At 42.3% G+C, this 26,219-nt stretch overlaps 1 protein-coding gene across 3 annotated transcripts in view; it reads right to left on the bottom strand.

Moving 5' to 3' along the window:
* The window catches only part of sdk2a (sidekick cell adhesion molecule 2a), an 80,500-nt gene that overhangs the window by 12,066 nt on the left and 42,215 nt on the right, over positions 1-26,219 (bottom strand). For all 3 annotated transcript variants that reach the window (XM_047572930.1, XM_047572931.1, XM_047572933.1), the window contains exons 2-31: positions 20,815-20,977; positions 19,271-19,377; positions 18,858-19,005; positions 16,583-16,716; positions 13,870-13,981; positions 13,232-13,422; positions 12,978-13,061; positions 12,661-12,855; positions 12,057-12,173; positions 11,690-11,857; positions 11,460-11,562; positions 10,507-10,683; positions 10,157-10,293; positions 9,356-9,503; positions 8,008-8,148; positions 7,547-7,728; positions 4,882-4,997; positions 4,460-4,655; positions 4,263-4,361; positions 3,962-4,153; positions 3,704-3,825; positions 3,484-3,593; positions 3,177-3,327; positions 1,819-2,056; positions 1,619-1,734; positions 1,308-1,497; positions 985-1,083; positions 558-752; positions 266-467; positions 60-163 (exon numbers count right to left, since the gene is read on the bottom strand). In XM_047572930.1, coding sequence (XP_047428886.1) covers positions 60-163; positions 266-467; positions 558-752; positions 985-1,083; positions 1,308-1,497; positions 1,619-1,734; positions 1,819-2,056; positions 3,177-3,327; positions 3,484-3,593; positions 3,704-3,825; positions 3,962-4,153; positions 4,263-4,361; positions 4,460-4,655; positions 4,882-4,997; positions 7,547-7,728; positions 8,008-8,148; positions 9,356-9,503; positions 10,157-10,293; positions 10,507-10,683; positions 11,460-11,562; positions 11,690-11,857; positions 12,057-12,173; positions 12,661-12,855; positions 12,978-13,061; positions 13,232-13,422; positions 13,870-13,981; positions 16,583-16,716; positions 18,858-19,005; positions 19,271-19,377; positions 20,815-20,977 — 4,437 coding nt within the window. The remainder of the gene's footprint in view (positions 1-59; positions 164-265; positions 468-557; positions 753-984; positions 1,084-1,307; positions 1,498-1,618; positions 1,735-1,818; positions 2,057-3,176; positions 3,328-3,483; positions 3,594-3,703; positions 3,826-3,961; positions 4,154-4,262; positions 4,362-4,459; positions 4,656-4,881; positions 4,998-7,546; positions 7,729-8,007; positions 8,149-9,355; positions 9,504-10,156; positions 10,294-10,506; positions 10,684-11,459; positions 11,563-11,689; positions 11,858-12,056; positions 12,174-12,660; positions 12,856-12,977; positions 13,062-13,231; positions 13,423-13,869; positions 13,982-16,582; positions 16,717-18,857; positions 19,006-19,270; positions 19,378-20,814; positions 20,978-26,219) is intronic.

Raw genomic sequence — 26,219 nt, 5'->3', positions numbered from 1 at the left:
AAGCTTAGAGTTCCCTTTCAACAGCTACATAGTGTCCATGTCTACTTAAAGGTTCTTACCATCCTGCAGTGTAGTGATGGCCTCACTCTCTTTACTGTATTCACTGTCTCCAATATCATTGGTGGCTTTAACGCGGAACTGATAAGAAGTGAACGGCTTTAACCTTTGAAGTGAGAAAACAATAAAAAGTGTGTATAGTGTGTGACATGAAACAAGAGAATAAAACAAGATTTTTACAAGTGTAACAGTGGACTTTTCGATTTACCTGTCTACTATGTAGGAGTGTGTCTCATGACCAACTGATGCAGAGTGGACAGTCCAGTTGCTGTCTGGAAGCTCTCTGTACTGGACCGTATAGTAACGAACTGGAGACAGGCCATCGCTGCCTGGTTCCCATGACAACAGCACTCTGCGAGCCTGAACTTCCTCTTGAGGCACTGTGGGACGGCTTGTGGGTTGGGGTCGTGCTGAAGGGCAAACACGCAGTTCATCTCAGACTTAATATTCCGATTGAATCATTTAAATAATACATTTTGGCTGGAGGATTTTATGCTTACCTCTCTTTTCTGTTGTGACCACCAAAGCCTCGGCAGCTTCCCCCCAACCCTTTCGTGTTTGAGCAGTGAGGCGGAACACATAAACCATTTCTGGTTTCAGTCCAGATGCTGTGTACTGCCGCGCGCTGGGGCTCAGCACGTCAACAGTGGCAGCGTTGCTGTTTGAAGAGTTTCGCCTGTGTGTGATCTGATAGGCTGAGGAGACAAACCCATATCAATACATGGTGTAAAAATGGATCACCAGGGAAAATAATTCAAATAATAGTGCAGATAAAACCAGTTTTGTCTAATCTCTAATACATTTTGCACAGGCCTTTAAATCACCTAGCTCAAAGACAGACAAAGACAGACACAATTGCATTACCCTGCTTTTACCTCACATTATTATTTAAAGGCCCAGATGAATGTCTGCATAGTGTTAACTCACCTAGTATAATACCATTGGGCTGTGCAGGAGGTTGCCAGATGAGCCTGACTGAGGTGGTTCTGACTTCTGGGAACAGGATGCCGACTGGAGGGCCTGGTACTGTCATTTATAAAATTACTAAAATAAATAATATGGCAAGAATACTGTAGTTTCTTCAATCATTTCTTAAAACTTATCTTAAAAAACAATTCCATAAATTATTAAAAAGCTCCCAATACAAAATCACTAAAAAGTGAAACTGTAATTTGTTTGTATACATTTAGACAGAAAAAAACTGTTTCAAAAATAACAGCAAGTTTAAACTGGTTTTTAAAACACTTTACCATCATCCAAGGTCCTCTCTAAGATCGATGGGGAGCTGCTCCTTCCGTCTCCTATCCGAGTGAATGCCAGGACCTGGATCTCATAGAGGACATACTTGCCCAGACCACTCAGCTGGACACTGTGACTGGTGTTTCCCTCTACTGTCCAGAAGTTGGGAGCTGTGTCTGAGTCCTTCGCCTTATACACAACCTGAAAGATGAAAAGATGAAGAGAGGTACTCTAATAAGATTTCGTAGCACCATGAGTCGCATATAGATTAAGCTGATTGTGAATTATGGATCACTTTATGGTGTAAGGTATGAGCTGTGACCTTATAGCCCAGGATTAGTCCATTGCGGTCAGCCTCTTGGACTTCTCCCCATCGCACAAGTATGCTACTGGAGGTGGTGGCAAATGCTGACACATTAGTGGGACCACTGGAGGGCACTGTAGGAGATAACGGACAACATTTAGAAGACTTCAAGCATGCTTGTGTAAACGTGCCATATGTACACATAATTCCATCCTCACCAGACTCCCTGGTCCTGCCGTAGACTGCCTGACTCCAGGGTCCGAAACCAATCCCATTGACGGCCTGAACTCTGACCTCGTACTCCGTCCACTCTTCCAAGTCCTCTATAGTGAACTCCCTCTCCAGCCGGTCGATGATAATGTGGGAAAGAACTCCCCCTTTGGATCCTGCTTTGGAGTACTGCACGCGGTAGCCAACAAGATCTGGATTGCCATTGTACTCCCACTCTGGAAGAGGCTAAGATCATTTTTTGCTGTTTTTAATCCCCCAGTTCTAACAGGATCAATGTAAATGATATCATAATGTAAGTAATAAGCCATGAGAAGCTGTACATTACAATGATTTTACAACAGCTAAGAGGCATTATCAGAGACAGTGAGAATCAGTTCACACTGCACTGAGTGGTGTTAAAGTTAAAATCTGGTGACAATGCATTGTAGGAAAATAATAGCTCTCTGTCAACCTGTTCAGAAGAGCCAGATGTTCTGTAAATAACGGTGTAGTATGTATCTTGAAAAGCAAATGAAAAATGGTTGATAAGCCTGTTTTCAATGCATTACTTCTAACATAACTGAGCGTGTCAAGTGGGAAATTAAACACCTGAATACATTTCTAGGAAGTGTATTTAGTGTTCTTGAAATTAATGTCTTGATTCAAGCCACAGTCATTAAGTGGACCACAACATTTTAACACCAGGCTATTAAAAAGGGACACAGTCAGTGAGCTCTGTCATTAATTTGTAGAGCCATATCGCACATCTGACGCCTCTCTACTTTTAAATCCCCAAATATCCATCATTTTCAGTCCAGCAGGGGCTGTGTGGAATATCACTACCCTCTGTGTCTCACGGCTCAGGCATAGGAATGGTAATGGACAGATGTGGTAAAGAATACAAAGCCTAAATGATGACACAGAAAGCAGCGGGAATCAAAGATACAGCAGGAAACAAGGGTTGCATTTTAAACACACATTCATTCGTCATATAATAGCCCCAGGAGAACAAACATAAGGAAGAAAAGGCAATGTTTCACACAGAAGAATATACATAGGAAACTGTGTTAAATTGGCTGGCTATGAGTCACTTCACTTAAAAGCAACTGTCATTTAGACAGTCTTTATTAAATGGCAAATTGTTAAAAACACAATGTTTAAATTAATTTTACAGAGCAAATAATGCCTCAAGTCAAAACCCAAAGGCATTAAGCTATACCCAACATTACTTTCTACCATGTATGGAAAAGGACAGAAATTAAAATTCATACATACCAAAAAACAATTAGTTTAATCAATTCAAATAGTAAAACTAAATAAATGAAAGCAGTGACTGTGTCAGCACTAATGTGCAATGACATCTTACCACCCAGCGAAGCCACAGGCTGGTTTCACTGGCTGTGCGCAGGGTAACGTTTGCTGGGGAGATGTCTGGGGGCGCCTGCAGGGTCTGGATCTTCCTGGAGGGCTGACTGGGGGGACTGGTGCCCACAATGTTAACTTGACGCATTCTGAACCTGTAACAAAAGAACCCAGAGGCCGGAAGATAAACCCGAGCATTTAATCGTGAAATTGTGGTGATGTTTAGAAGGATAAGAGTTGAGTATGTCCAGTATAATGGAGCAGGACGCATTATTAGATATACAGCAGGGCAACAATAGCTGTGTGTTCACCTGTAGAAAGTATAAGGGTTCAGGTCCTGGACCTCCAGTGATCTAGCATCAGGTTCATTAGCCAGCTGCTGAACCATCAGCCACTCTTCATTTTCTCCAATTATACCAACCTAGAATGCACAGGGAAATACCATCTGCTAAGTAGCTGAAACAAATGAAAATGGGCTTAACATATTAAGGAAGAAAACACAATTTGTTAAAATACAGTGACATGTCTTACCTGAGCTTCGACCAGCCAACGGGAAATGGATGTCTTGCCATCATAACCAGGTTTGAACTGCAGATTTACAGAGCGAGGGCCTATGTTAGAGATTGCTAAATTCGTTGGAGGTCCAGGCAACTCTATAGGGGGGGATTAAAGAAAGACAAATAAAAGTAAAACTTGAATTATCACTCCTTTTAGTTTTTCCACATATATTCCAAGTAATCATATTTTTTTGTCTGCAATGATAATCATACATAGTACACTACCACTGACCTGGTGGTACTCCAGAGGATATAGTGGACGCAGAGAGCTGACCCTGGCCCTTGGAAGTCATGGCTGCCACCTGGATGGTGTAAGTAGTGAGTGCAGTCAGCCCAGTAACCTTATACTCTTGAGTAAGGTTGGGCAAATAATGGGTCACCCGGGTATTGGTCCTGTTGAACTCCTCCCAGGAGATACGATAACCTGAAAGAGGAGGTGAATTTTTTTATAGCTTTACATGGTTATAACATAAACACAGCTAAATAAAAAAACTGATAAAAGCAGAGGAGACACAGTTATCTTTAATAGTTACCTGTGAGAACACCATTTTTCTCTAGTGGCTCCTTCCAGCTGACTTTTAGTGAGGTGTCCAAGATATCAGTGAAACTAAGGTGTCCCACAGCACCAGGGGCTATTAGAAATAATACAAACAGGCAGTAAAGGAACAGAACAACAGTTTGGCACATTACTTGCAACGGGCTGTGTAATCTCTTGATTTGTGACACATACTGTCCTCATGAGTGCGTAGCTGCTGAGGCAGACTGCGGGGCCCGTCTCCAGGGGTTGTGAAGCATAACGCTGAAGTGTAGTACTCTGTGAACTTTTTAAGGCCGGAGATGTAACCGACATGAACGCTGTCCTGGAAGTTCGGGCGCACTGTAACCACAGTGATCTCGTTAGCATGGCCAGGTTCCCATGCCAAGAGCTGGAAGGGACAGGATGTTAATGAGCGGAGAACAGAAATTCATTTTATTGAGACTCAATAAAATATAACTAAAATAAAACCTTTTGCAGCTACAGTTGTTATCACATGTACTGAAATTTGGGCTTTAAATACAATCTGCCAGTTATTGAAATGAGACTGTTACAACAAAGTGCCTTTATAGCACTGACCACTAGGGGGCATTAGTTGTCAGACAGTAGTTGCTCACCTTATATCCCTGGTTGATTCCATTGATAAACTGAGGGCTTGGAGCACTCCAGGTAAAACGCACTGTGGTAGAGTTAACAGCCTCAACTTGCACATTTCCTGGTGGCACAGTGGGCACTGATCGAGAGGAGGAGAAACATGAGGAGGGAGAAGGAGTAAGGAAGAAGGCGAGTGGGGGAGGGACAGGAAGAGGAGGGGACAGTGATGAGACAGGGAAGGAACAACTTGAGAATTGACAGAGAGCCACATTCTGACCGGCCTCATTTAGAGCATGAAAATCAGACCGAAAGAATTTTTCTTTCGGCTCATTTGGGAAGGTAAGAACACGCCAATCAAACCGGGTGTGAGAGCGGTTGCCTCAGGCAGTTTCCAGGTGAACCCTGAAGCAATTTGCTTGAAGTGTGCATGTCATTCTGATGTAACACCAGAAAACAGTCAGGGAGTTGCATGTTAATGAAGCTGGCTGGCTGGCCAGTATTAGTTTTCATGACTGAAGTCTTTCATTAATTCCCTTTTAATGTATTTGAATGCACACCATGATCTGCTCTTGTGTCTGCAACCGAGTGAGTGACGGGAACATCCAATTAATGAGAGCTGAGCTAAGCAACACGAATAGCTTGTTCACTGTCCTTATTCACTGACAGTGAGTTGGATGATGAAATTAATATTTATTTTTAAAAAGCAAGTGAAAGGGAAATAAACTGATACCTGTCATACTTTTGAGGTTTCACAAATTTGCCAATTACATAGTGATCTTGTTTTGTTTATAAATGTGGTACATTTGTTTAGACACAGATATGACTGACTTTCTGAGATTTGGATCTCATCATTGACCACACTATGGGATAAAATAAAGAATTATCTTATTTTATCTTATTTAATTTTTCTCAACAGTATCATTTTATGTTTCCGTCCTTATCCCTGCGAATGGCATCTGACAAAACACGCTGAGCAGAAAGTGTGACATAATATACATTATACAGTATGTATAAGCTCTGAAAACCATGCTTCCATTTCCAAATCCATATCTTTAAGAAGCGGGGTTTTCTGATACCAAAGTCCATTTTATTTATATACTGTATGTCAATATCAATTAAAACTATCTCCACACATTTCAGAGAACCCAGAGCCTGAAACCCCCAGAGCGAGTAATAACTCTCTTCTTCGGTCTCTACCAGCTGGAGACAGAACAGAGAGAGACGAGAGGAACAGGTGGAACAGGAGGATACATATATGCCATACATCTGAATAATTACACAAGCAGCATCTAAACACGATGAAATCACGACAGAAACAGAAACTGAGCCTTGGAATAGAGTCAATGTAAGCAACCGATGTTTGGCACTAATGTTTGGTACTAATATCGTCACACAATGATAATGTCTTGCTGAAGTGAAACAAGTCCTTGACAGAAAAGTAATATTGGAGAGTTGCATTGTTTTATTTTACATGTTAATGAGAGAAAATGCACGCTGTGTGTTTAAAATGCAAACACAGTTATATGATATCAATATATATACTGGCAACTCTATACGCCTATGAAGGCTATCTATATGACAGGTTAAAGAGAATGTTCATGTGCCTTCTGTGGGTTTCTGGTAACAGAATGTACTAGCGGGGGTCTTTGGGTCCTATAGGTTGAGCGGAGGGGCCTCTGTGGATCATCCCACAGATACTTGATCATGTTTTTTGAGTTGTTCCTAAAGTGTTTTTTCCTCTATCCTCTATCCATCCACAAAGAAGCTATATAAACAAATTATCCTACAGTGTAACCCAGAACAGCTGTAAAATTTGATAAAAACTAAAATAACTTATTAGTCATACCTCTCTTATAACAGTTCATAAGCAATGAATGAAATGGAATATACAATTAAGGCCCTGACAGTTCTTTTTTTTTGTGGTTGCTCTTGAACATATTTAGTCTGGTGTAGTATTCTCTCTTCACAGCATGGATTTAACATGACAGGGCTTCAGAGATATGTGAATCCATAACGCCTTTCAAAGCTTCATATACAAGTTAAAGGAATTTAAAATCAAGCTGGAAGTTAGTGCTGCATATCTGAACCAGAAGTAATACCTACTGCGTAGTGTATGACAGAGTGTAGTAGTGGCATTTTAAATAGCCTGTAAGCTATGATTTTGCCTTTCAAAAGCAGGGGAGGAAACCCTTATTCAATCTTCTTGCATTGAAATTGTGGATTAACCTTTCAAAGTGCTGGTACAAAAGCTATGGCCTACTTGGGAGATGCGTCACCATAAAAAGTAAGCAGGTTAACGTGTGCTTTAAAATTCTGAATCACATTCCAAACATTGTTTGTCAGATTTTCACTTTTTAAAAATGGAAAATAAAAACAGCGAGCTAACTGCTAACTTGCCCAAGAAAAAAACTGTTCTTCATAACTGTCAAATTTAGGGTGTGCTGTGGTGAAAACACGGTACAACTCCTAATTTCATTGTTTAAAAAAAAAAGGTTCATGCTGTGGACTTAGGCATTCAGCAAGTGAAATGAATTAAATCTGCAGAACCAAAAAAATTAATTCACACTTACAGCGTGGGAAATGTCTGAATTCTAAACCGGATGCCTGAACACAAACATTAAGTCCAGCTTAGGCTTGAGGGAAGGTTTCATTAAAGTAGACCATATAAAGACTGGGCATTGCGCTCACCTCCTTGCAAAGTCCACTCAGTGACTTTGTGGCTGTATGTGCCCCTGCCTGCTCCGTTATAAGCTGCCACCTCGATCTCATAGTTGGTCCAGATGATGAGATCCTCCAGCAGCAAGCTGGTCTGGTCTGGGTTAGTGATGTTTTTCATCTGACAATCCACTGGAAGCCCTGACAGACAGTACCTGGCAGCAAAGAGAGCAAGTGATAGATAGATAGAGGGAGGGAGGGAGAAGACAGAAGGACAGGGACCACACAGGCAGAGAAAATAAAAATGTGTCAGGACACAGATTCTCTGTAAAAAACAGAACGAGGAAGAGAAATGCTATAAAACTGTTACTAAAAGGTAAGTGGCAACAAATTAATGAAGAAAAGGAGCTGACATAACAGTTATTATCACCTCTGAATGGCACCCACACCTGTCCTCAGACAAAATCTGACAGTTTGCCGTGGCCTTCTCTTACCTGATGATATAGCCCTGGAGCGGACCATTCTGATGACTCTCTGGGGGTGGCTGCCACTGGATCATGATAGACTGATTGGTACGGCCACTTGCAATGACTGTCTGGGGGGGTGCACTGGGAGGTTCTTCGGGGAGGGTAAGTCTGCACCAGCGAGGGGAAAAAAAGGGAAAAGAGGAGCAAAGAGGAGACAAAGAGTGAAGCCATGCATTAATTATCTTGGGTTTCTGCATATTTCTATCCCATTTCATCATAGAGATCAAATCACGATAAAGCTTGCTTTTTGTATTTTTAGAGGACCATAAAAGAGAGTTCAGGCTGCGCATGGCTGTGTCTTTGTCCAAAACATATTCTCAATAATACGGCCCGCAGAGGGATAGCTTGCTGTGGCCTGAAAAAGAGATCAAAGAGCCTTTGGTGGAAATGGAGCAACACAATAGAGAAACACTGTGCGTGAGAGAAAGATATAAAAGAACAAGAAAGAGAGATCCAGGCAGAATTTTCGCCTTAAGTCAATTTAAGATGACATCATGATTTCTTCCCAGTGCTCCGGAGCACCCCTCAGAAGGAGATAAAGCACAGTGTTTAGGATCAAGGGGAGTGCCACCAAGAGGTGTGCCACCGATATACCTCAGAGAAGCCCTGCACTTAGTGACATTCAGTCACCCTCCTGTGGTGCATTTGTGTCTGGTCAGATACACACAGTGATTCATATCCGTGAACAAGTGCATGGTTAAAATATTGTGTGACGGGTAGGATTTTCAGTTTGAGGGACGTCAATACTGCAGGTTTGAAAGAAGTGAAAGAAGTACATGGGTCCATCTGGACAAGGTCTGACAATAGTGTGTCTATGTGAGCTACAATGTGCTAAGAGAGCGTGAGTTTGGGGGGGAGGGGGGGCATGACTATGATTATTTTGTCTTGCTTGTCAAGAGAATTAGCTTGAGATTAGAGTCTGTGTTGAGCTCCTCCACTTCCAAGCTGTTCTGTATTTTATGCATGAAATACAGCAAAGGCAGTTAATGGGAGGGAGAGAGAGAGACGAAGCTGGGTCAGTGCAGCCATCAAGCCTTCACAAAGCGCTATTTCAGCTCATTCGCAGTTTTATCTTGAAAAGCTGGCTCATCTCTCACTCACTCCCGCAAGAGCGAAGACCAAAAAGTGGACTCACAGAAAATAATCATGGGATTTTCTATTGCACTGCCAAGACGAGGTAGAAGAGAGGGTTGTTTCAGAGGGGTAAAAGCCCTTGGGGTGCAGTGCTGTTCTCATTGCCATGAAAAATATTAAGTAACACAAACTACAAGTAGCATTTTCAATATTCAGCAGATGTTGAGCAGCTAATACCCACCGGTCAGTCTCTTTGCTGAACTGGCCTCTGCCCACATCGTTGATGGCACACAGGCGGAACTGGTACGAGCGTGCCGGAATGAGGCCGCCGACAGTAACACCAGTGGATTCTGGCTCGATATTGGCCAACAGCACCGTCCAAGGAGCATCTAAAACAAAGAGGGCGCACATAGCCAGTGGATGGTAAATTAACTTGTGAGGCCATTAAGATCCCCAAGGGAAACAAGATCTATTTACCACTTGCAAACTCAAACATTCATTGATATTTTCGACTATTATTGCACACAGTTGTTTCATTTTCAGGAATAATATAGTAGCCCCCGATAACAAAAAACAAAAACAAAAAATAAGTAATCTATTTTTATGTACACTCCCTCTAAATATCTGATTGCAATTCAATTATCCAAACCCCAGATCCCATCTGCAACCTAAGATTTGTTTTCCCCTTAATGAGCAGTCATCTTTTCAGTTTGCTTGTGCTTCAGTGACAAATGGCTGAACAATTTACTCTGTTGGTGAAAACAGTCCCATTTCTTTGCCTTTTTTTTTATCACGTAAAAGGAAGATAATAGCATTGGGCATCAACACAGTTTGGTTCCCCTGATCATTCATGAGGAAGAACACAGGTGAGGCAATTGAATTATACAGATTGCACAAGGTATGACAGGATGCAATTGGCAATTTTAGGGACACAGAGGAAATATAATACAATAGCAGGGATTGCAAAGGAGTGCATCCCAGGAGTAAAGTGCAGCAATATTGCCTTTACAACAAGAAATAACAAAATGCATGACATACTTACTGTTTTCTGAGACCTCAAGGATGTAGCGGATAAGTGGACTGTTGCCATCAAAGGCCTGGGCCCATGTGAGGTTGATGGACCTCTTTTCTATGGTGCTCAGAACTGCTACTGGGTTTTCTGGAGCATGAGGCAGTTGCCTGTATCCGCATGTGTGAGGGAACAAATGATATAGAAAAAAAAAAAAAACAATCACCAAGAGTTGATTGACAGTTAATAACCGAATCAAACAATAGCTTGTTGTCAGTTGTTGTTGATAAGAGAGGAAACAATCTATTATGTCCTGGTCAGACTTAAAATTAAAAATCAAAACGCAAGATAAGATAAGGCAGAGATGAGGCAAATATGCAGACCTGACTCGGAGGTGGGCACTGCGAGAGTCGTTGCCTCCCACTGAGGTCACCTTGCAGGTGTATGTTCCAATGTCACCCGACCATGTCTGGGAGATGTGCAGAGACCCGTCGGGATCCAGGCGCAGGCGGGGAGACGTGTTCACATCAATCACTGAGCCGCTCTTCTCCCACACATGCCTGGAGGTATGTTCGTGAGCATGTAAGTCTGTTAGACGCATTCACCAGGGCACACACACTTAACAGTCTGTTCTGACAGTAAATTAGTTTTTCTCGCCGTCCCTGTTTCAGTTAATACAACAAACACAAGAGGTGCTGACAGTGAAAAGTCTGTGTGATGCTGACAGCAAAGGGATTTGAATCTGAAATAATGTCTTGCTTTGTACAGCCTCCATGCATTTCAGCGCATGGTATATACACACGCACACATATGGACACCCCCTCATTCAAGCACATACACAGGACGTGCACACACTGAGCTCCCACGCTTAATTGCGACTATTCGGGATCTCGAGCTAATCTCTTCTGTGTTGTGTTTAATTAAAGGCGCTGTCTGAAGTTATTACTCTGTTTACATATTCATCTGTTTACCCCTGCAATCTGATCAATGTCGTAGGCCCACAGGTGACAGGCACTCTAATCACTGGGCTCCACAGACGTCTCTCTCTCAGTCCCTTTGAGACAGATGCATATATACACACTCATGCTCAAGACTGTCTGAAGGGTGGGTGAAAGCCGTTTACTAATTCCTCAATTTGACTCTAAGAGTTTCTGAATCCCCCCCATAGGAGGACTTCTAAGGGGTGATAAACACTACAAGATCTCTTGCTGATTTCATAAACTAATTTAGCACAACATTGGCGCCCAAGCCTGTTTTTCTAGACTGCACTGAATCAATAAATACTTATAAATACTTCAAAAACAAAGTTGAAAAGGAGAATATTGCAACAGATTACCTCACAGTGACACTGGGATCATGGGTCACACCACATGTCATGACAGCCTTGGTCCCTTTGATGACACTCTGGTCTTGTGGTGGTTTAGTGATGCGAGTACGTGCTGCAAAAACAAAGAGAGGCTGTTACTCAGGGAATGACATTAGATCGAACTTACTGGGATTTCGACCAATGTCTTTCTGAAACAGATCATCACCAACGACTATAGACCGGGTTTCCGTTACACTCACCCCAGACCATTAGGTCAGCTGAGGACTCGTCTATGCCACGAGAGTTACTAGCCATACAGGTGTAGGTACCAGCGTCAGACAGGTGAGAGGGGCTGATTAACAAGCTGCCCGACTCCAGCAGGGTGAACCTGGGCAGCTGGACCGAGCCACTGGCCAAAACACGTTCACCTGCCGGGAAGGCCAAAGGTTGATTGATGGTATGGGATAGAGGACAGGGGGAACAATGGGATATTGGAGTAATATCAGGCAAAACAAACAAGTGGGGAAGTAGTGCAGCAAAGAAATAAACTTATGTCTAAATATTTTTTTGTCTAAATCCTGCCCCGACCCCATCTCTATCAGAACCTCATGCTGTGAGCCCACGTACCTTTCTGCCAGGTGATGGCGGGCCTCGGGGCTCCTGAGGTCTCACAATGCAGAATGACTGACATGCTGTCAATCACTGCACTGTCAGAGGGGCCGGCGGTGATGTTGGGAGCAATGCCTGAACAGGGAGGGGTCAGCCATACACAAACACACACATGCGCACACACAGAAACAAAAGCACGCGTTGGAACAAAATTAGGTAAGACAGGTGATAATGAGAGACATAAACAGCTTTCTCCCTGATAAAGTATGCCGCATCTGAGAGCTTAATAGACTTGATAGAATGGGAGGCTGTCAGGTCTCATTCTCAGGGACAGCTCTGAGAATCTGACAAGGCACCTCCATCTCTCCGCTTCTCGTGTTCATTCTCCGATTCAAAAATAGGCAATAATTGCCAGAGCATCCAAGGTGACAAATCTGTCACCGCAAAGAGATATCAAGATAGATGGGTGTAGGTGGAGACAGAGAGAAGGATAAAAGAGGATTAGAAATGAGAACAGAGGAGAATGGATTTAAGAAAAGGAATAAAAGGGAGGTGACAGTGAATGGAGGAGAAGCAGAAATAAGCAGGGGTCAGCTTTGAAAATATTTTCAAGGGGACATACTCGTAACAGCTAGATAGGTGTTTGTCTGGATCTCTCCTGCTAGATTGCGGGCGAAGCACTGAAACATCCCTGTGTCATCCGGCAGGAGCCCGTTGATTTGTAGGCTGCCTCCTACCAACACCCTGTACCTGGGTATCTTCACCGGGCTGATGGGCACAGCGTCTTTATACCATACTATGTCTGGTTGCGGTGTGCCTGAAGAAGGAGGAGAGGATTTATTTTTAACTTGTCACTGTGACTCTCTTTTCATGTTTTATTTTTATTTTTTTTGCTCTTTCAGTTTTAAAATAGCATGTGCAAAAGCAAACACCACTAACCTCGTGCCTGACACGGGATATCCACCACTTTCTCCATTTCTGCACTGATGTGACTCGGTGGCTCCTTCACAAACAGGGGGTATTCTGATCAGCAGAAGAGAGAACATAATGTTGCCCCTTTAAAAGTGTTGCTGACATATAAAATCGCATCACAGTCTTTCTGAAAACTCTCACGAGGCCAAGCAGGCATTATCTGGATGACACAGGCTCAGTCGCTCTGCACAACGTTAAAATGTTAGCTGTGGGTAATTTACCAAGAACATGCAGGTAAGCCCCAGCAGTGACCGAGGGGGCACTGCTACTACGGAGTGATGCCTCGCAAGTGTAGTAACCGGCATCGGTGACTGCAGGTAGACTGATGACCAGTCTACGTCCAAAATCTCGGATTCCTGTACTGATCACTGCCCCGTCCTTCCTCCACGTAATGCTCATTTTTACAAGGGGTCTAGAGGAGGAAAGAAGATGAAACGAAAAACAGAAAAAGAAAGCAAGAGGCAGGAAGCATGGGTTTTAATACAGATTCATATTCTGTTTCAAGGTTACAGAGCGCTGGAGGAGCAAGGTGATACATCTGTCATTCTGATTAAGTCTCTGAATTGGAGATAACAGTCAGAATTCAGGTCTGAGATAGTGAGATAGGAGGAAGAACAGAGCAAGGCCTTGAATCAAAGGAAAGAATTAAGGAGATGTATGAAACAAGGGACACGCAAAACACTTTTCTGTGGTGTTCAAACAAAAGATTCCCAGATTCATTAAAGTGACAAAGTATCAGGTGATAGAAGGTGGAGGTGTTTTGATCATTTGCAGACTGTGTCTGTCTGTCTGTCTGTCTGCCCGTCTGGATTTGCATATCTTTTTCTCTGTATCCACAAGTGTGTGAATGAACGCTTACCTTGCGTTGGCAACACACTCCATTATAGCTTCGTTTCTCCCCACAGTCACACTGGTGTTTTTTGGTGGGATGATGATGGAGGGGGCAATGGGGTCTGCAGGTCCTCCCACATCTGTGAGATTCGAATACACAAAAAATTCAAATACATCTATGAACTACATGCCTCCCTCAGACTGAGCCTGTGCATCTGGTTCACTTATACAACTGAGCATGACTAGATCTTTACACAGGGACTGACCTGAACCTGTCACTATCTTCAGCAGGTTGCCAGCAATACTATCACCCAACTATTAACACCCTTGTCTTTCCTTTAGACTATTTTGTAGTGCATACAGCGTTTTCCTGAGCATGGTGTTAGAAGCCATTATGTAACATAATTGAGACAAACACAAAAGGCGATTAAATGCAGCACCATCACTCGTGCATTTCGCGGAGCCTCCAGCCAACCATCGATTCACTGCCCTCAATCAGTGATCTCTCGCTGAATCTGATCTCATTCCCCCCCCACCTCCCCAGAGTACAGGTGTGGGCCTGTGGACTTGTATGTGTTTTAGTGATTGCTTGTTCACTGCGTGTTGCATGTGTGTGTTGTGTGGAGGTGCATAAGACGCACATAAGTCAATTTTTAGTGCTATTGGGTTTTTAATCGAGTTTGTGTTTTTATAATTGTCATTTTGTGCCACCTCCTGCCTAAATTTATTTCAGTCTTACACTATATCATATAATTATTATGACAGTGTAAAAAATAATGAGTATGTAAACATAAGTGACTGTAAAATTCACTGTCTGGTACATTAAGAGCAAAGAGGAAGAGATTGTGATACTGCAGCTGACTGAAATAAACCACTACATCATGGTGGTACAACACTTAGTTCATTTTGTTCAGAGGTTATTGGATACGCAAGATTGAATTGCCACAGGTCTTATGTTCTCTGAGGTCCTGATAAAGTTTGTGGAGAAGTCAATGTTAAGAGAGGAGGACAGGAAGATTGATGGGCTGAGAATAATTCAAAAACAAGTTATATTAAACTTCTACCACAAAAAGAACCACAACAAGTACTGAGAAATCAGTAAACTTATCTCCTAAGGGCACTAGCTGGTTGAAATATGTGATTCAATTAATTTACAAATGATTTATTGATCAGAAATGTTGATACTGTTCCAATCAATACAGCCATGAACCAGTAAGAAGTGTAATGATTATTAAACATGAGAAAAGTTTCCCCAATTAGAATAGAAATAGTAAATTAATGTCTGTTTGAAGTGAATAATATGTTTTATCACTCCGTGTATATATATACATACTGAACAGGTTAGCTACTGTAATTTAAATACCATCAAACGTGTCTGAAAATGTGGTCCGCGTTAGACAGCGTCACAAGAAAAATTGAGGAAATGTATTTACACCCATCAAAGACCTCATTTTATATTCCATGTTTCCTTGGCAGACCCTAATTAATGTAGCCGGCTGCAGTTTCTAAACTTTCAATGTTGGAAACTCTTGAAGTGTGTAAGCCTATAATTAAATGGAAAAGCTAAACAAGGCAGCTTCCTGCATCACAAATTGTCACTACTAGTGTCACTGTGTTGTCCCTGTACTTCTGTCTGTGTCCAAAAACAAATGTAAACCCAAGTCAACTGTACTGTATTTCACATGCTGAAGAATAAAACTATACAAAATGTCTGCACATTGGAGCATTATCCAGTGTCAATTTGCTTTTGACTATTACGCTCAGCCTATCTTGAGTCATATAATTCATTTTCTAAATTTCCTTCACTTAATTGCTAACATATAGCTGTAAAGAAAAGACACAAATATATATATATGTGTGTGTGTGTGTGTGTGTGTGTGTGTAGATATAAAACAGTATTGGGTCATCTACGTGGTCAGATTCAATGAGATTTGGGCGATACCTGGTCCCCACAGACTGCTACGCCATGCACTACTGACCACCGCATTACAAACAAAGAATTAAAGCTTTAAAGAGAACATACTGGACTGAACTGATATTAAAACTGATATGAAAGGAAGTAAGATTAGGTTTATGTGACTTCAGATAAAACAATGCGACAGCAGGTGGTACGATGAGCAGGTGTCAAGTTCAGCTAAACTCAAACGAGACCATGTGACTATGCTTTTACCACCAATGCTGCATGTTATTTGTTGTGACCATGAGGCTGACCTTCTAATCTGATGTGTGTGCATTGGTGTGCATGTTTAACGATCCCCTGTTTTGTCAGTGTCACTTTCATAAATCTGTTTTTTTTTTTTTTTTTTTTTTTTGTTTGTGAGGAGCAATCAAACTGAAGGTGCACTTTACGGGGCTGTACATCAAGCCAGTCAGAGGGATGCTGCTGGAGCTCCACCTGCAGTAAAACCCAAACTATGACAGCATTTTGCCCCTCAAGACAGAGGTTAGGGGAGGACTTCAAAATAAGACCACAGCTAGTGTGGCTCAGGTAACGGGGTATGATCATGCTTCTTTGACACAAAGAAGAGGAATGAGTGACAGGGGTGAAGGGGTTTTGCCAGTAGAGGGCACTATCTCTGTTTCTATGTCTATGGCTAGACAACCTGTTGTATAGCTGCTGTGTTGAATGAACATGCATCATAAGTGGGAAGGTGAGAGGAATACAACCTTTGTCAGTGCAGTGTCTACCGACAACAACACCCCGTTAGAGAGCTGGTGAGTGTGTGTATGTGTATACTTACTCTCCACTACAAGACTAATAGGCTGGCTGGTTTTGTTTTCTCCATTCTTGTCATTGACTGCTTGGGCATAGTAACGTCCTGCATCAGGGGCCACTGTGGACAGGATCACCAGCGTGTTGTCTAAGGTGATGGCACTGAGTAAACATTAGCCACAAGACAAAAAAAACAACAAAAAAAAAACCCAAAAAACAACACATTAGTTTGGCACATTTAACCACATTAACATGCATGAAATTCTGCAACGCTCACTTAAACTCATCACCAACAGCTTTAGATAGTGCTGAATCTAGATGAACCAAATTAGGGTAAACAATTTGGCTTCCAATTAAAATAGACAACTCCAGTCAAGTGCATTCCAAAATGTGTCCCCAAACACACTTGAAAACATGCATACATACACATTCATAACAAGTGCACAGACACACTGAAGTCATTAGAGTGGAGCGGATGTTTCTCACAGTCCTAGAGGGTAGCTGATGCTGAAGGTCAGGCTGAGTTTTACTCATGGAAGCCATTGTTCAGCTTGGCCAATTGCTCAGTTGTCTGGTTGTCCAAATACATTTACTCTAATCTGCAAGATGTAACTTAAAGCATGTGGGCAGATAAAGTTTGATAATAAACGCAGGTATATGACTTCAAACATCTTTCACCATCTCAGACTCACTGTAATCGTCTAAGGTATTAGAACATGTAATAACCAGTAATCATGGCAAGTTAATACATTAATACTTTAATTAAGACATTAACGTATGAAAACCTCCCCTATAAATGGACTAGAAATTGACTCAAAACATGTAAAGTTATCATGTCTCTGAATGTTTGTTAGACTAGTGGTCAAACACATTTGCGAAAATGAGACCTGACATTAATCGTGCAGGTAGATTAGGGCTCTTTGTAGCTGCCAGTACCTTCCTTATCATTGCAGGATAAACAGACAAACTCCTCGACAATTAGGAGGCAAGGCTCCCACAGAGTCAACAGACACTTAAACAAATGTGCATGAACTAATACACACACACACACACACACACACACACACACACACACACACACACACACACACACACACACACACACACACACGCACACACACACACACGTACACACACACACACCTGTGAATATCAATGTGGCCTGACATGAAGAGAACAAACAAACAGCAAATGCAGAGTGTCCTGTCAGAGTCTCTTATTGTCACAGAGCACAGTTTCACAGTTTCGCTTCTGTTAAGTGCCAGCTGCATAGTAACCAGCTCTGGGATTGGTGAAACATTCATGGAAGAGGCTGAGATTTTTCTTCATACTTTTCCTCAGCGCATGTACGGCAGAGTGTTGTGGTGGTTAGCACTGATGCCTCACAGCGAGAAGGTTCCAGGTTCAAAACCAAGTTTCTGTATGTTCTCCCTGTGTCCCCTCCAATTGGGTCAGATCTCTGATGTCTCAAATGTGATCTCAATGTGTCCCGGGAGTGTTCACACCTGGATTTAATGTGATCAGATAACCGAGAACAGATCTCAGCACAAGATCTGATGTGACTCTTTCTCATATTCTATAACCACTTGTCCTGTAGAGGGTGAAGAGGCGCGGTACACCCTGGACAGTTCCAATTAACTTCTTGCTGTTAGGCACCACACTGTGCCGCCCCCCCCTTTGTAGACTCTTCAGAGAAAAAAAGACATGAATCATACAAACAAACAACTACCAACATAAACTTACACAAGGAGCAGGGCACATACTGGTATAAAGTCACCTTCTGATCTCCCACCCTACACATTTGGCCTCACACAGATTTTACCACATGCACATACAATATACACACACGCTCCAATACACAGTCCTCCCAGGGTTGAGAGTTGCCAGTCAAACATTTCATCAATTGAGGACTTTTGTCCAATTTTGTCTAATTGCTTCCCCTGATACCTGCTCGGTCTCTACCCTTCAATCATTTCTGCTTGCAAAGTCAATAAAGCTGATATAATAACCTGCTTTATCACTGAGAGGTGATTCAATGATGAACGCAAGGACTGCTCTGACATTCGTTCATCAACTATTCTGCTCAACTTCACTCTTGGTGTGTAAGAAGATGGGAGAAAACGTGCGAACAGTATTGAACCTCTTAGAGTTCTCTGAAGTGAGAGATTCTGCCTCAGCAGCTCAGCACCCACCAGCAACTCATACAGTATACGAGAGCACTAGATCATAGGCACACAGGTACACACACGCATACAGTCTTGGTTCAAACCAAAGACCGCAAGCTGGGGTGATTGTTGACTTACATGCGGCTGCTGGGAGGAATCTTGCGACCATCTCTGAACCAGGTGATCTGGGGCCTGGGGAAGCTGTGTATCCGTGGTGCATGGATGAGAGCACCTTCGCCCTGAGATACTGTTTGAGACCTTTCACCCTCCACAAAACCGACCATATCTAGCAGACATGAGAAATTCATGAAAAGGAGTCACAAATAAGAAAGACCAGAAGATAAATTATTGAAAAGGCACGGCAACAAAAAAGATTGAAATAAAAAATAGTTTTCGCTGTCATTAATGCAGTGTACCAAAAAGCTTCACTACTCATCCTCATACTCAAAGTGACTCATCCACATACTGTACATGACAAGCCTTTTGCAAACATAGTGTTTTGCTCTTGATCTGCCAGAGCTGAGAATGCATGGATACAAACCCACACTTACAGGCAACCTGCACTTCAGTGCTGCACTGCATTATCGCACCCACTCGGTTTCTCACAATGCAGCGGTAGTGGCCAGCGTGTGATTGGTCCAGCGAAGGGATCAGGTACCTAATGTGCACACACAGCAGCACTAGTACAATTAGTCATACCAGAATGACAGACATCTTGCCGCTTTTATCACCCACACTCAAGATTCTTAATTAATTCAGATGTTTCACTGAGCACCTGACATACAGCTGAAATTGCTTTACACAGATGTAAGTGTTCAAAAACAGGAAGCCAGTGTGATGCAGGAGAGTCAACGCTAAAGCAAAGAAATAAAAATTCCATTTCAACTTAGATTGCTGAGGTCCTGACAAACAGAACTCCACTACTGTCCTATATCTTCAGTCATTTGACTTAAATCTTCCCACACACATTTTGACAAGCAAGAGCTGCATGTCTGGTATGTATACATGTTAAATTGTCTGTGTGAAATACAAGATAGATAATGCCGGAGATTAGTCCCCTTTAACTGGTTTGCTACAGCCACTTAAGAGTGTGGCGTCCGCTCTGGCCTTGTTCCCCCTGCACTGCAATTTGGGACTAGGGTGGTAGTGGGGAGGGGGGTCTGATTAAATGGATTCCAGTTCTCCTCTTTGATCAGGGCTGGTGAAGAATAACAAGCAGGGGGATGGACTGCAAGGCAGACCTAGAGACTAAGCCACGTGAGTGAACAGCCAACTGCTGAAGAAAGACAGGAAAGAGAAGAAGAAGATGAGGGGGGAGAAGGGACGGGGGAGGATGTGAGCGAGGGGGGAAAAGACAAGCAAGCGATCTTGTGCGCGTGTGTGTGTCCATGTGATGGATTACGTGTGTGACAGCAAACAGACAATGCCACCTGAGAGTGTCCAGGGGTCTAGTCAGAGTCCAGACAGGACTAGAATTGGATAGAAAGTTACTTCCACTGTGGACTAATTTGACCCACAAACACACATGCTAGCAGTTTGGAACACAAGCATACTGTACAAGTACACATTTATGCATACACACACATCTGCCTTTGTTGCCTCACTCGGTTAGTAAAATGTTTCAACATAGTGTTTATAGGCTGAAACTCACAGAAGGCATGCTATGTGGGCATGTTATTACTCACAGTAACACAATAAAGCAGCCCAGCCACACTGTACAAGTTGATGACAAAAAATCTATTGTACTGTGTGACTTCATTCAAACGATGATAGCTTAAACAGACAAGAAAGAAAAGAAAAGAAGCACTATCCTCTAACACCATTGTTGTATGTTGATTAGAGTGTGAGATACAAATCGGAATAAATTCAACAATTCCCAGAACACAAGATGTTATGTTTCAAGGGGGATATGAAGCCAAATCAGTCTTGAATAAATCCATAGAAATTAGTCTGGAATTTGAATTATAATGAGCAATTGTGCTACTAGTTACAATTAAATACTGCTAATATGCCCTCATGTAGTAAGATAATTATAAGTGATGAATTAAAAAATGGTAATAGAATCAACTCTGGCAAGCAAAGTGGCATTCCTCACCTGTATTCCAAGGAGAAACGTGTAAGTTCAGTACCATTGTAGATCCATTTAAATTCCAGAGGCCAGCTGCCCTCAGCCATGCAGGTTAGGACCAGGCGGTTTCCCTCCAGATGAACCTGGGTCTGAGGAGGCTCCATCTTGAAGTAAGGTGGAACATCGTCTACTGGAAGTAGAAAGAGAAGGATGGGGGGAAATGGAGAATATTGTAAAAAGAAAAAGTCGTCTATAGTTGGACAGAGAGAAAGAAAGAAAGTCAAGCAGCGATTCAGTAACCCCTATGAGCAGACACAACACAATTTCAGATATTCGTAGAAAATGAAGACTTAGAACAGGCCTTTTTCACAGTTCTTTTCCACTCGTTGGGAAATTGGAGCCAACAGAAAAAAAGGCAAAAAAGCAGACGCAAAGTTCCAAAGTTGTTTTTGCAAAAGCAGCTTTAATTTCATATTTAAAGGTGCTGGCAAAGAGGTAGAATAGTAATTTGAAGAGGTGTAAATTAACATACCTCTAAATCAGTAAAAGTCGACAAGCAGGGAGGGAGAAGAAAAAGAAGAGATGAGGGATGAAGAAATAAACAGAAAGCTAATGGAGAAAAATACCAGGAAAGAGACTGGAAGGAAGTTAGAAGAAGAGAGAGGATGCCAAACTAGGAAGCCATAGGGGGCAGGGTTGGTAGGGGCAGCTTTAGAAAACACGAAGTTTCCCAGTCTTAAACCTCCTTTTCTGACAGGATGAGTTATGCTCTGTGCCTCCCTTCATTTATCTTTATAGTTCCCTAATGCAGCCAGATTATACAGGCTCTATCCGCAACACTGCACACAGCAAGTGCAGCTACAAAAAGCCTTTAAGGTGATACGCTAGGTCCAAGGCTGAGCTTGGAGACAAAGTGCTTTCATTTGAAGCTGATGAAAAAGGCATGATCAGAACTATTGATCTGTCTGCCTCACCAGCCATGGGCGACACTGAGCCGACTGTGCCAGTGTTTGTGGCTAATTAAAGTCTGTATTAATAGTTGCAGTAAGCCGCCAATGCCTGGAGCCAAGCTTGGTTCTGCATCTACCACACTAACGGACGTACTCACACACTGATTACTGAGGCCGCCTTTGCTCTCCACCGACACACATGCTCACATCTACGAGTTACGGAGGTAAATGGGGAGGATACCGTGGCAGAACTGGGTGAGTGTGAGGGCAGCCTATCTGAGAGGGAAGGGGATACAGAAAATTGAACCTGATTGAAACTGTAAATAAAAGAGTGACTGCGAAACACAGAGGCGGTCATGCCTGAGTGTACATTGCAACACACACATAACACACACACAAGTTGAAATCTGCACACACCGTCACACACAATACCTAGCCACGTCTTACTCCCCTTTCACACCAGTTATACAAGAAGTCAAACAAATAACAACTATCACATTACGTTCTGTCTTCAAGTCCTTACATTTTGATGTTTGGTAGGAATGAAACTCAGCTTATCATGTTTTTTCTAAAAAAAAGACCAAGAAAAACTAGGAACTGATCTTTGTGCAGGTGTAAACATGTGACTGCCTGCTGAAAAGTTGGTTTGCGCTAATTCCATCACTAGTAAATGCAGCTGTACTTGACATACACAAGCACAAACACAGAACTACATGACAGGTTCAGGGTGGCTATGTGCACTTAGTGCTGTCACTCAATTAGCAACGGACAACAAGACATCAAGATAGATAGATACTTTATTCATCTCAGTGAGAAATTCACAGCTACCTAGACACTTTAACGTAATCCAATTCTGTGCTGCAGAAGCCAATATAAAAAGGTTCTCCATAAACACTTTAGTGATATCTCCGAGACTCTGTAAGCACTTAAATGACCACAATAGTACTACTCCTAGACAGGATCAATTCCTCTGCACACTAGCCTCTGTGATCTAAGGAGTGTCCAACAGAGAGCCTTGTGTTTCATCCTGATTAACCTTCTTACTCAATGTGCTTTTGATGTTCATAGTGAAATGCTTAGGTCATGTGTGCTTGTGTTATTCTGTGCTAGATGCTACATGCATAGTGCTAGTGGCAAAATTCTTCTTCAAATGTCTGATTGTATGCACTGGGATTTGGTAACATATATAGCATGTGCAGTAGGCCAGGGACACTCTAAACAACTGTGGTGCTGCGAGGTTGTTGTGTGATCCTCCACTGTGATGTGAATGTAAAATATGGTTTGTTATGGTCTGTGACTTGATGTAGAAAAAGGCCTACTGTACACCCGACCAGTGGTGCAGCATAAATAAGTGTATGACATGTTCCCCATCTTATTATGGCCTGTTTGTTTTAAGAAAAGGAAGAGCACTGGTGTGGAGGAATTCCTCCATTTCAATGAAGAATTTAGGAACAGTTGTAGGTATAGAAGTGACAGCATATAGTAGAAGTAGTCATTAGAAATGGCCGATACTTCTATTTCATCAAAAACAGGTAAAAATGGGATAAACGGAAACCCTTTGTGGCTATTGCTAACAGCTAACGAGGCGCTTCATCAATAATATGGAACTGGTTCAGATATCGTAAGGTGGATGTGAAACAAACCAATATGCAAGGTTTGCAAAAAAAATAATAAAAAAAGATAATATATAATGTCAGGAGAAAACAACTAAATCCTCCGATAATGTAGGGTGACCAGAAGTCCCCATTTTCTGGGGACAGTGCCCATTTTGGATGAACTGTCCCCCGGCTAAAGCTGTCCCCAAAAATCCGAAAATATCGCGATTTTAGAGTTTCATGAAAGAGAAAAAAATGTTGCACATAGACTATAACGACAGTTTTGACGGTAGCTGGTCGCGCTAAAATTGACATTACAGATATATCAGTTTATATAAACATGAATAAATATGTCAAAATAAATGAAACTGTAATTGTCCCTCGTTCTTTATTTCTCCACAGCTTAACCTGTTAAGCAGCTTATTTGAAGTATGGTCTTATAACTCTCAAGACAGAATAGTCACAGAATTATGAGATTTTATCATGATATTTACCGTTATCGCCAAAATGGCAAAATTTATCGTGATACATTTTTTATCCCATATGGTCCATCCCTGGTAGTCATACAGTCTATTAGTAATAGCTGTCATTCTCAAGTAAACAGTGAACCAGGGAAAAGTAAAACTGGAATAGGAGTACCAGAAGGCTCTTAATGTGCTGTGGGCAGCAGAGGGCTAAACAGCCAACCATAGACCAGCAGAACTCATTCACCAAATATATAAAAACACCTTATTTTATCCTGACAGCTGAGGTTGAATGGTGGCATGGCTCCAGCCATGTCCCCTGCTGCCTACATAGAATTGACTGTGAGACAGGGACCACAAGCACCATGGCAGCTTTATAAACCTAGGTCCGTAGTGCCCTCCAGTGCAGCATGTTGGCATGCACTCACACAGATGGCGTTAACATCTGGCTTTTTTTTAATATATTATTTCTCATTTATTTTGTGCCTTGCCTCCTTACCCCAGCTCCACACCAGTAGCACTGAGCAATCCCTGCCCTTTGTTTAATTTGGGACATATTTGTTTGAACCTATGTATCCACATCCTGGCTAACACTTTGCAAAACTGTCACTGAGATAACAAAGATGCACAACAATGATGGATGGTGCGATCACTGTCTGTTAAAACATTCCAAACGTTCCATTCTACCTTGCTCTTTATTTTAACCACGTTTTTGTTTTCTTTCTTCACACACATTCATATGCAAACCTGCTCTGCTTCCTCAACCATCTCACTTCCTCTTGATGGTATATCATGTCATCTAGGAAAATTTAGAGCAATCATTTACGTTCTTTGAATGGACTTTAACATGTGAGATGGGTCATGGTTAGCCTTTCTGATGGGGGTTATTCAACTGTCATGGCATTGACCTTGGCCTAGAAATGGGGAGATGATTTGGGTTGGGGGATCATGGGCATGGGCAAACAAATGAAACTCCTCCCCTATGAATACAGATGCACGAAGGTAACACAGGCATACATGCACACACACTTGAACATAACAGATTCTACTATTTATTTTAGAATGAGCTGAGCTGAGAATATTTGGTCCAGGACATGAAGCAGAACACAAATATACACACAAGCTCACACACAAACATCCTGGCTATTATGCCTGGCCTCATGAAAACTGGGCCCATTCTGAAGGTCAGGCTGATCTCAAGATGCTGTCACACTGACAGCAGACACTTGGCCAACTTACACTCTATCAATTAGGTGAGTCAGAATGCAGGTCAACAAGAACGGAAGAATTAAGAAATAGAACAAACAAGACGAACCAGAGCAGAAAGCGAGATGGATGGGGAGACAGGTGGTTAGAAAAACAGAGGGCTTAATGATAATGAGAGAATTAGAACTGATGAAGAGGCAGGGTAAGATGAGGGCCTGAGAGGGGAGAAAGGGAAACAGAAAGAGAGAGGAGGGTGTCCTCCAACCTCAGGCGACAAGGTGAGGAGACCCATTATAATTGAAGCCAAACAGCAGGCCTATAAGACAGGGAGGGGAGATGGAGCGCCTCCATGTACCCCAACATTCATTTAAAGAAATGGCCCACAGATCAGCATTTGCATGGTATATGTGAGTGCCAGTTCATCACAGTTCAGTGTGCCCCAGTCCATCTGTACTTATACCCTCTAAATCACATTTGTCCAAATTTCCCGTTGACTATGCATGATAGAGTATCTGACTGTATCTGTGGCAATACAGGCACATTTTTAAGAGGAAGACATGAAATACGAATATGGATTTTCATGTGAAGTTGTTAATTGTTATTCTTTGTGATGCTGCATCCGCTTTGATGTTGAAGAAAAAGTCCTCAGGTCGTTGCAGTGGAAATCCTGCATGCGTTCCAGCTGTGTTTAGTGGATTGCCACGGGTTAATTGATGTGTAATTGATGTGATTAATTGAGGTGTAATGTACCGTGGTGACGTGCCTGGGATCCCTCTAGCTGAAGGGGCTGTGTGGTTGTGTGCATGTGTGTGTGTGTGTGTGTGTTTAGGTGTGTCTACATGAGGCTACAGCAACAGAATTAGAAGCAGTAGCATCCAGCCAACAAATGGAGATTTAATTAGGAGTGTAGACGGAGCGGGAGACCAGTCAATGGCCGGCAGATTGAATTATCTGGACACAAACTCCAGCAGGCAGTGCAGACAAATTCGCAGTCACACACATGCTCAAATGCACACACCATTTCTCTTTGGAATTCTTCTCTGTTTGCCTCACTGCTCCTGAGTGCTTTCTTCCAACTCTCTCCTATGCTCTGCCTGTCTTAAAGCATCTCCCACATTTTGATTCCCTCCTCCTTTTATCTCTTTCCATCTTGAATAACTTTTTTTCTCTTTTCAACACCACAATAACTGCCTCGACTCTGCATGTTGTGGAAGCCT

Source organism: Mugil cephalus, chromosome 20, assembly GCF_022458985.1.
Source record: "Mugil cephalus isolate CIBA_MC_2020 chromosome 20, CIBA_Mcephalus_1.1, whole genome shotgun sequence".
NCBI classification, from domain to species: domain Eukaryota; kingdom Metazoa; phylum Chordata; class Actinopteri; order Mugiliformes; family Mugilidae; genus Mugil; species Mugil cephalus.
This window is presented reverse-complemented; position numbering and strand designations above follow the sequence as displayed.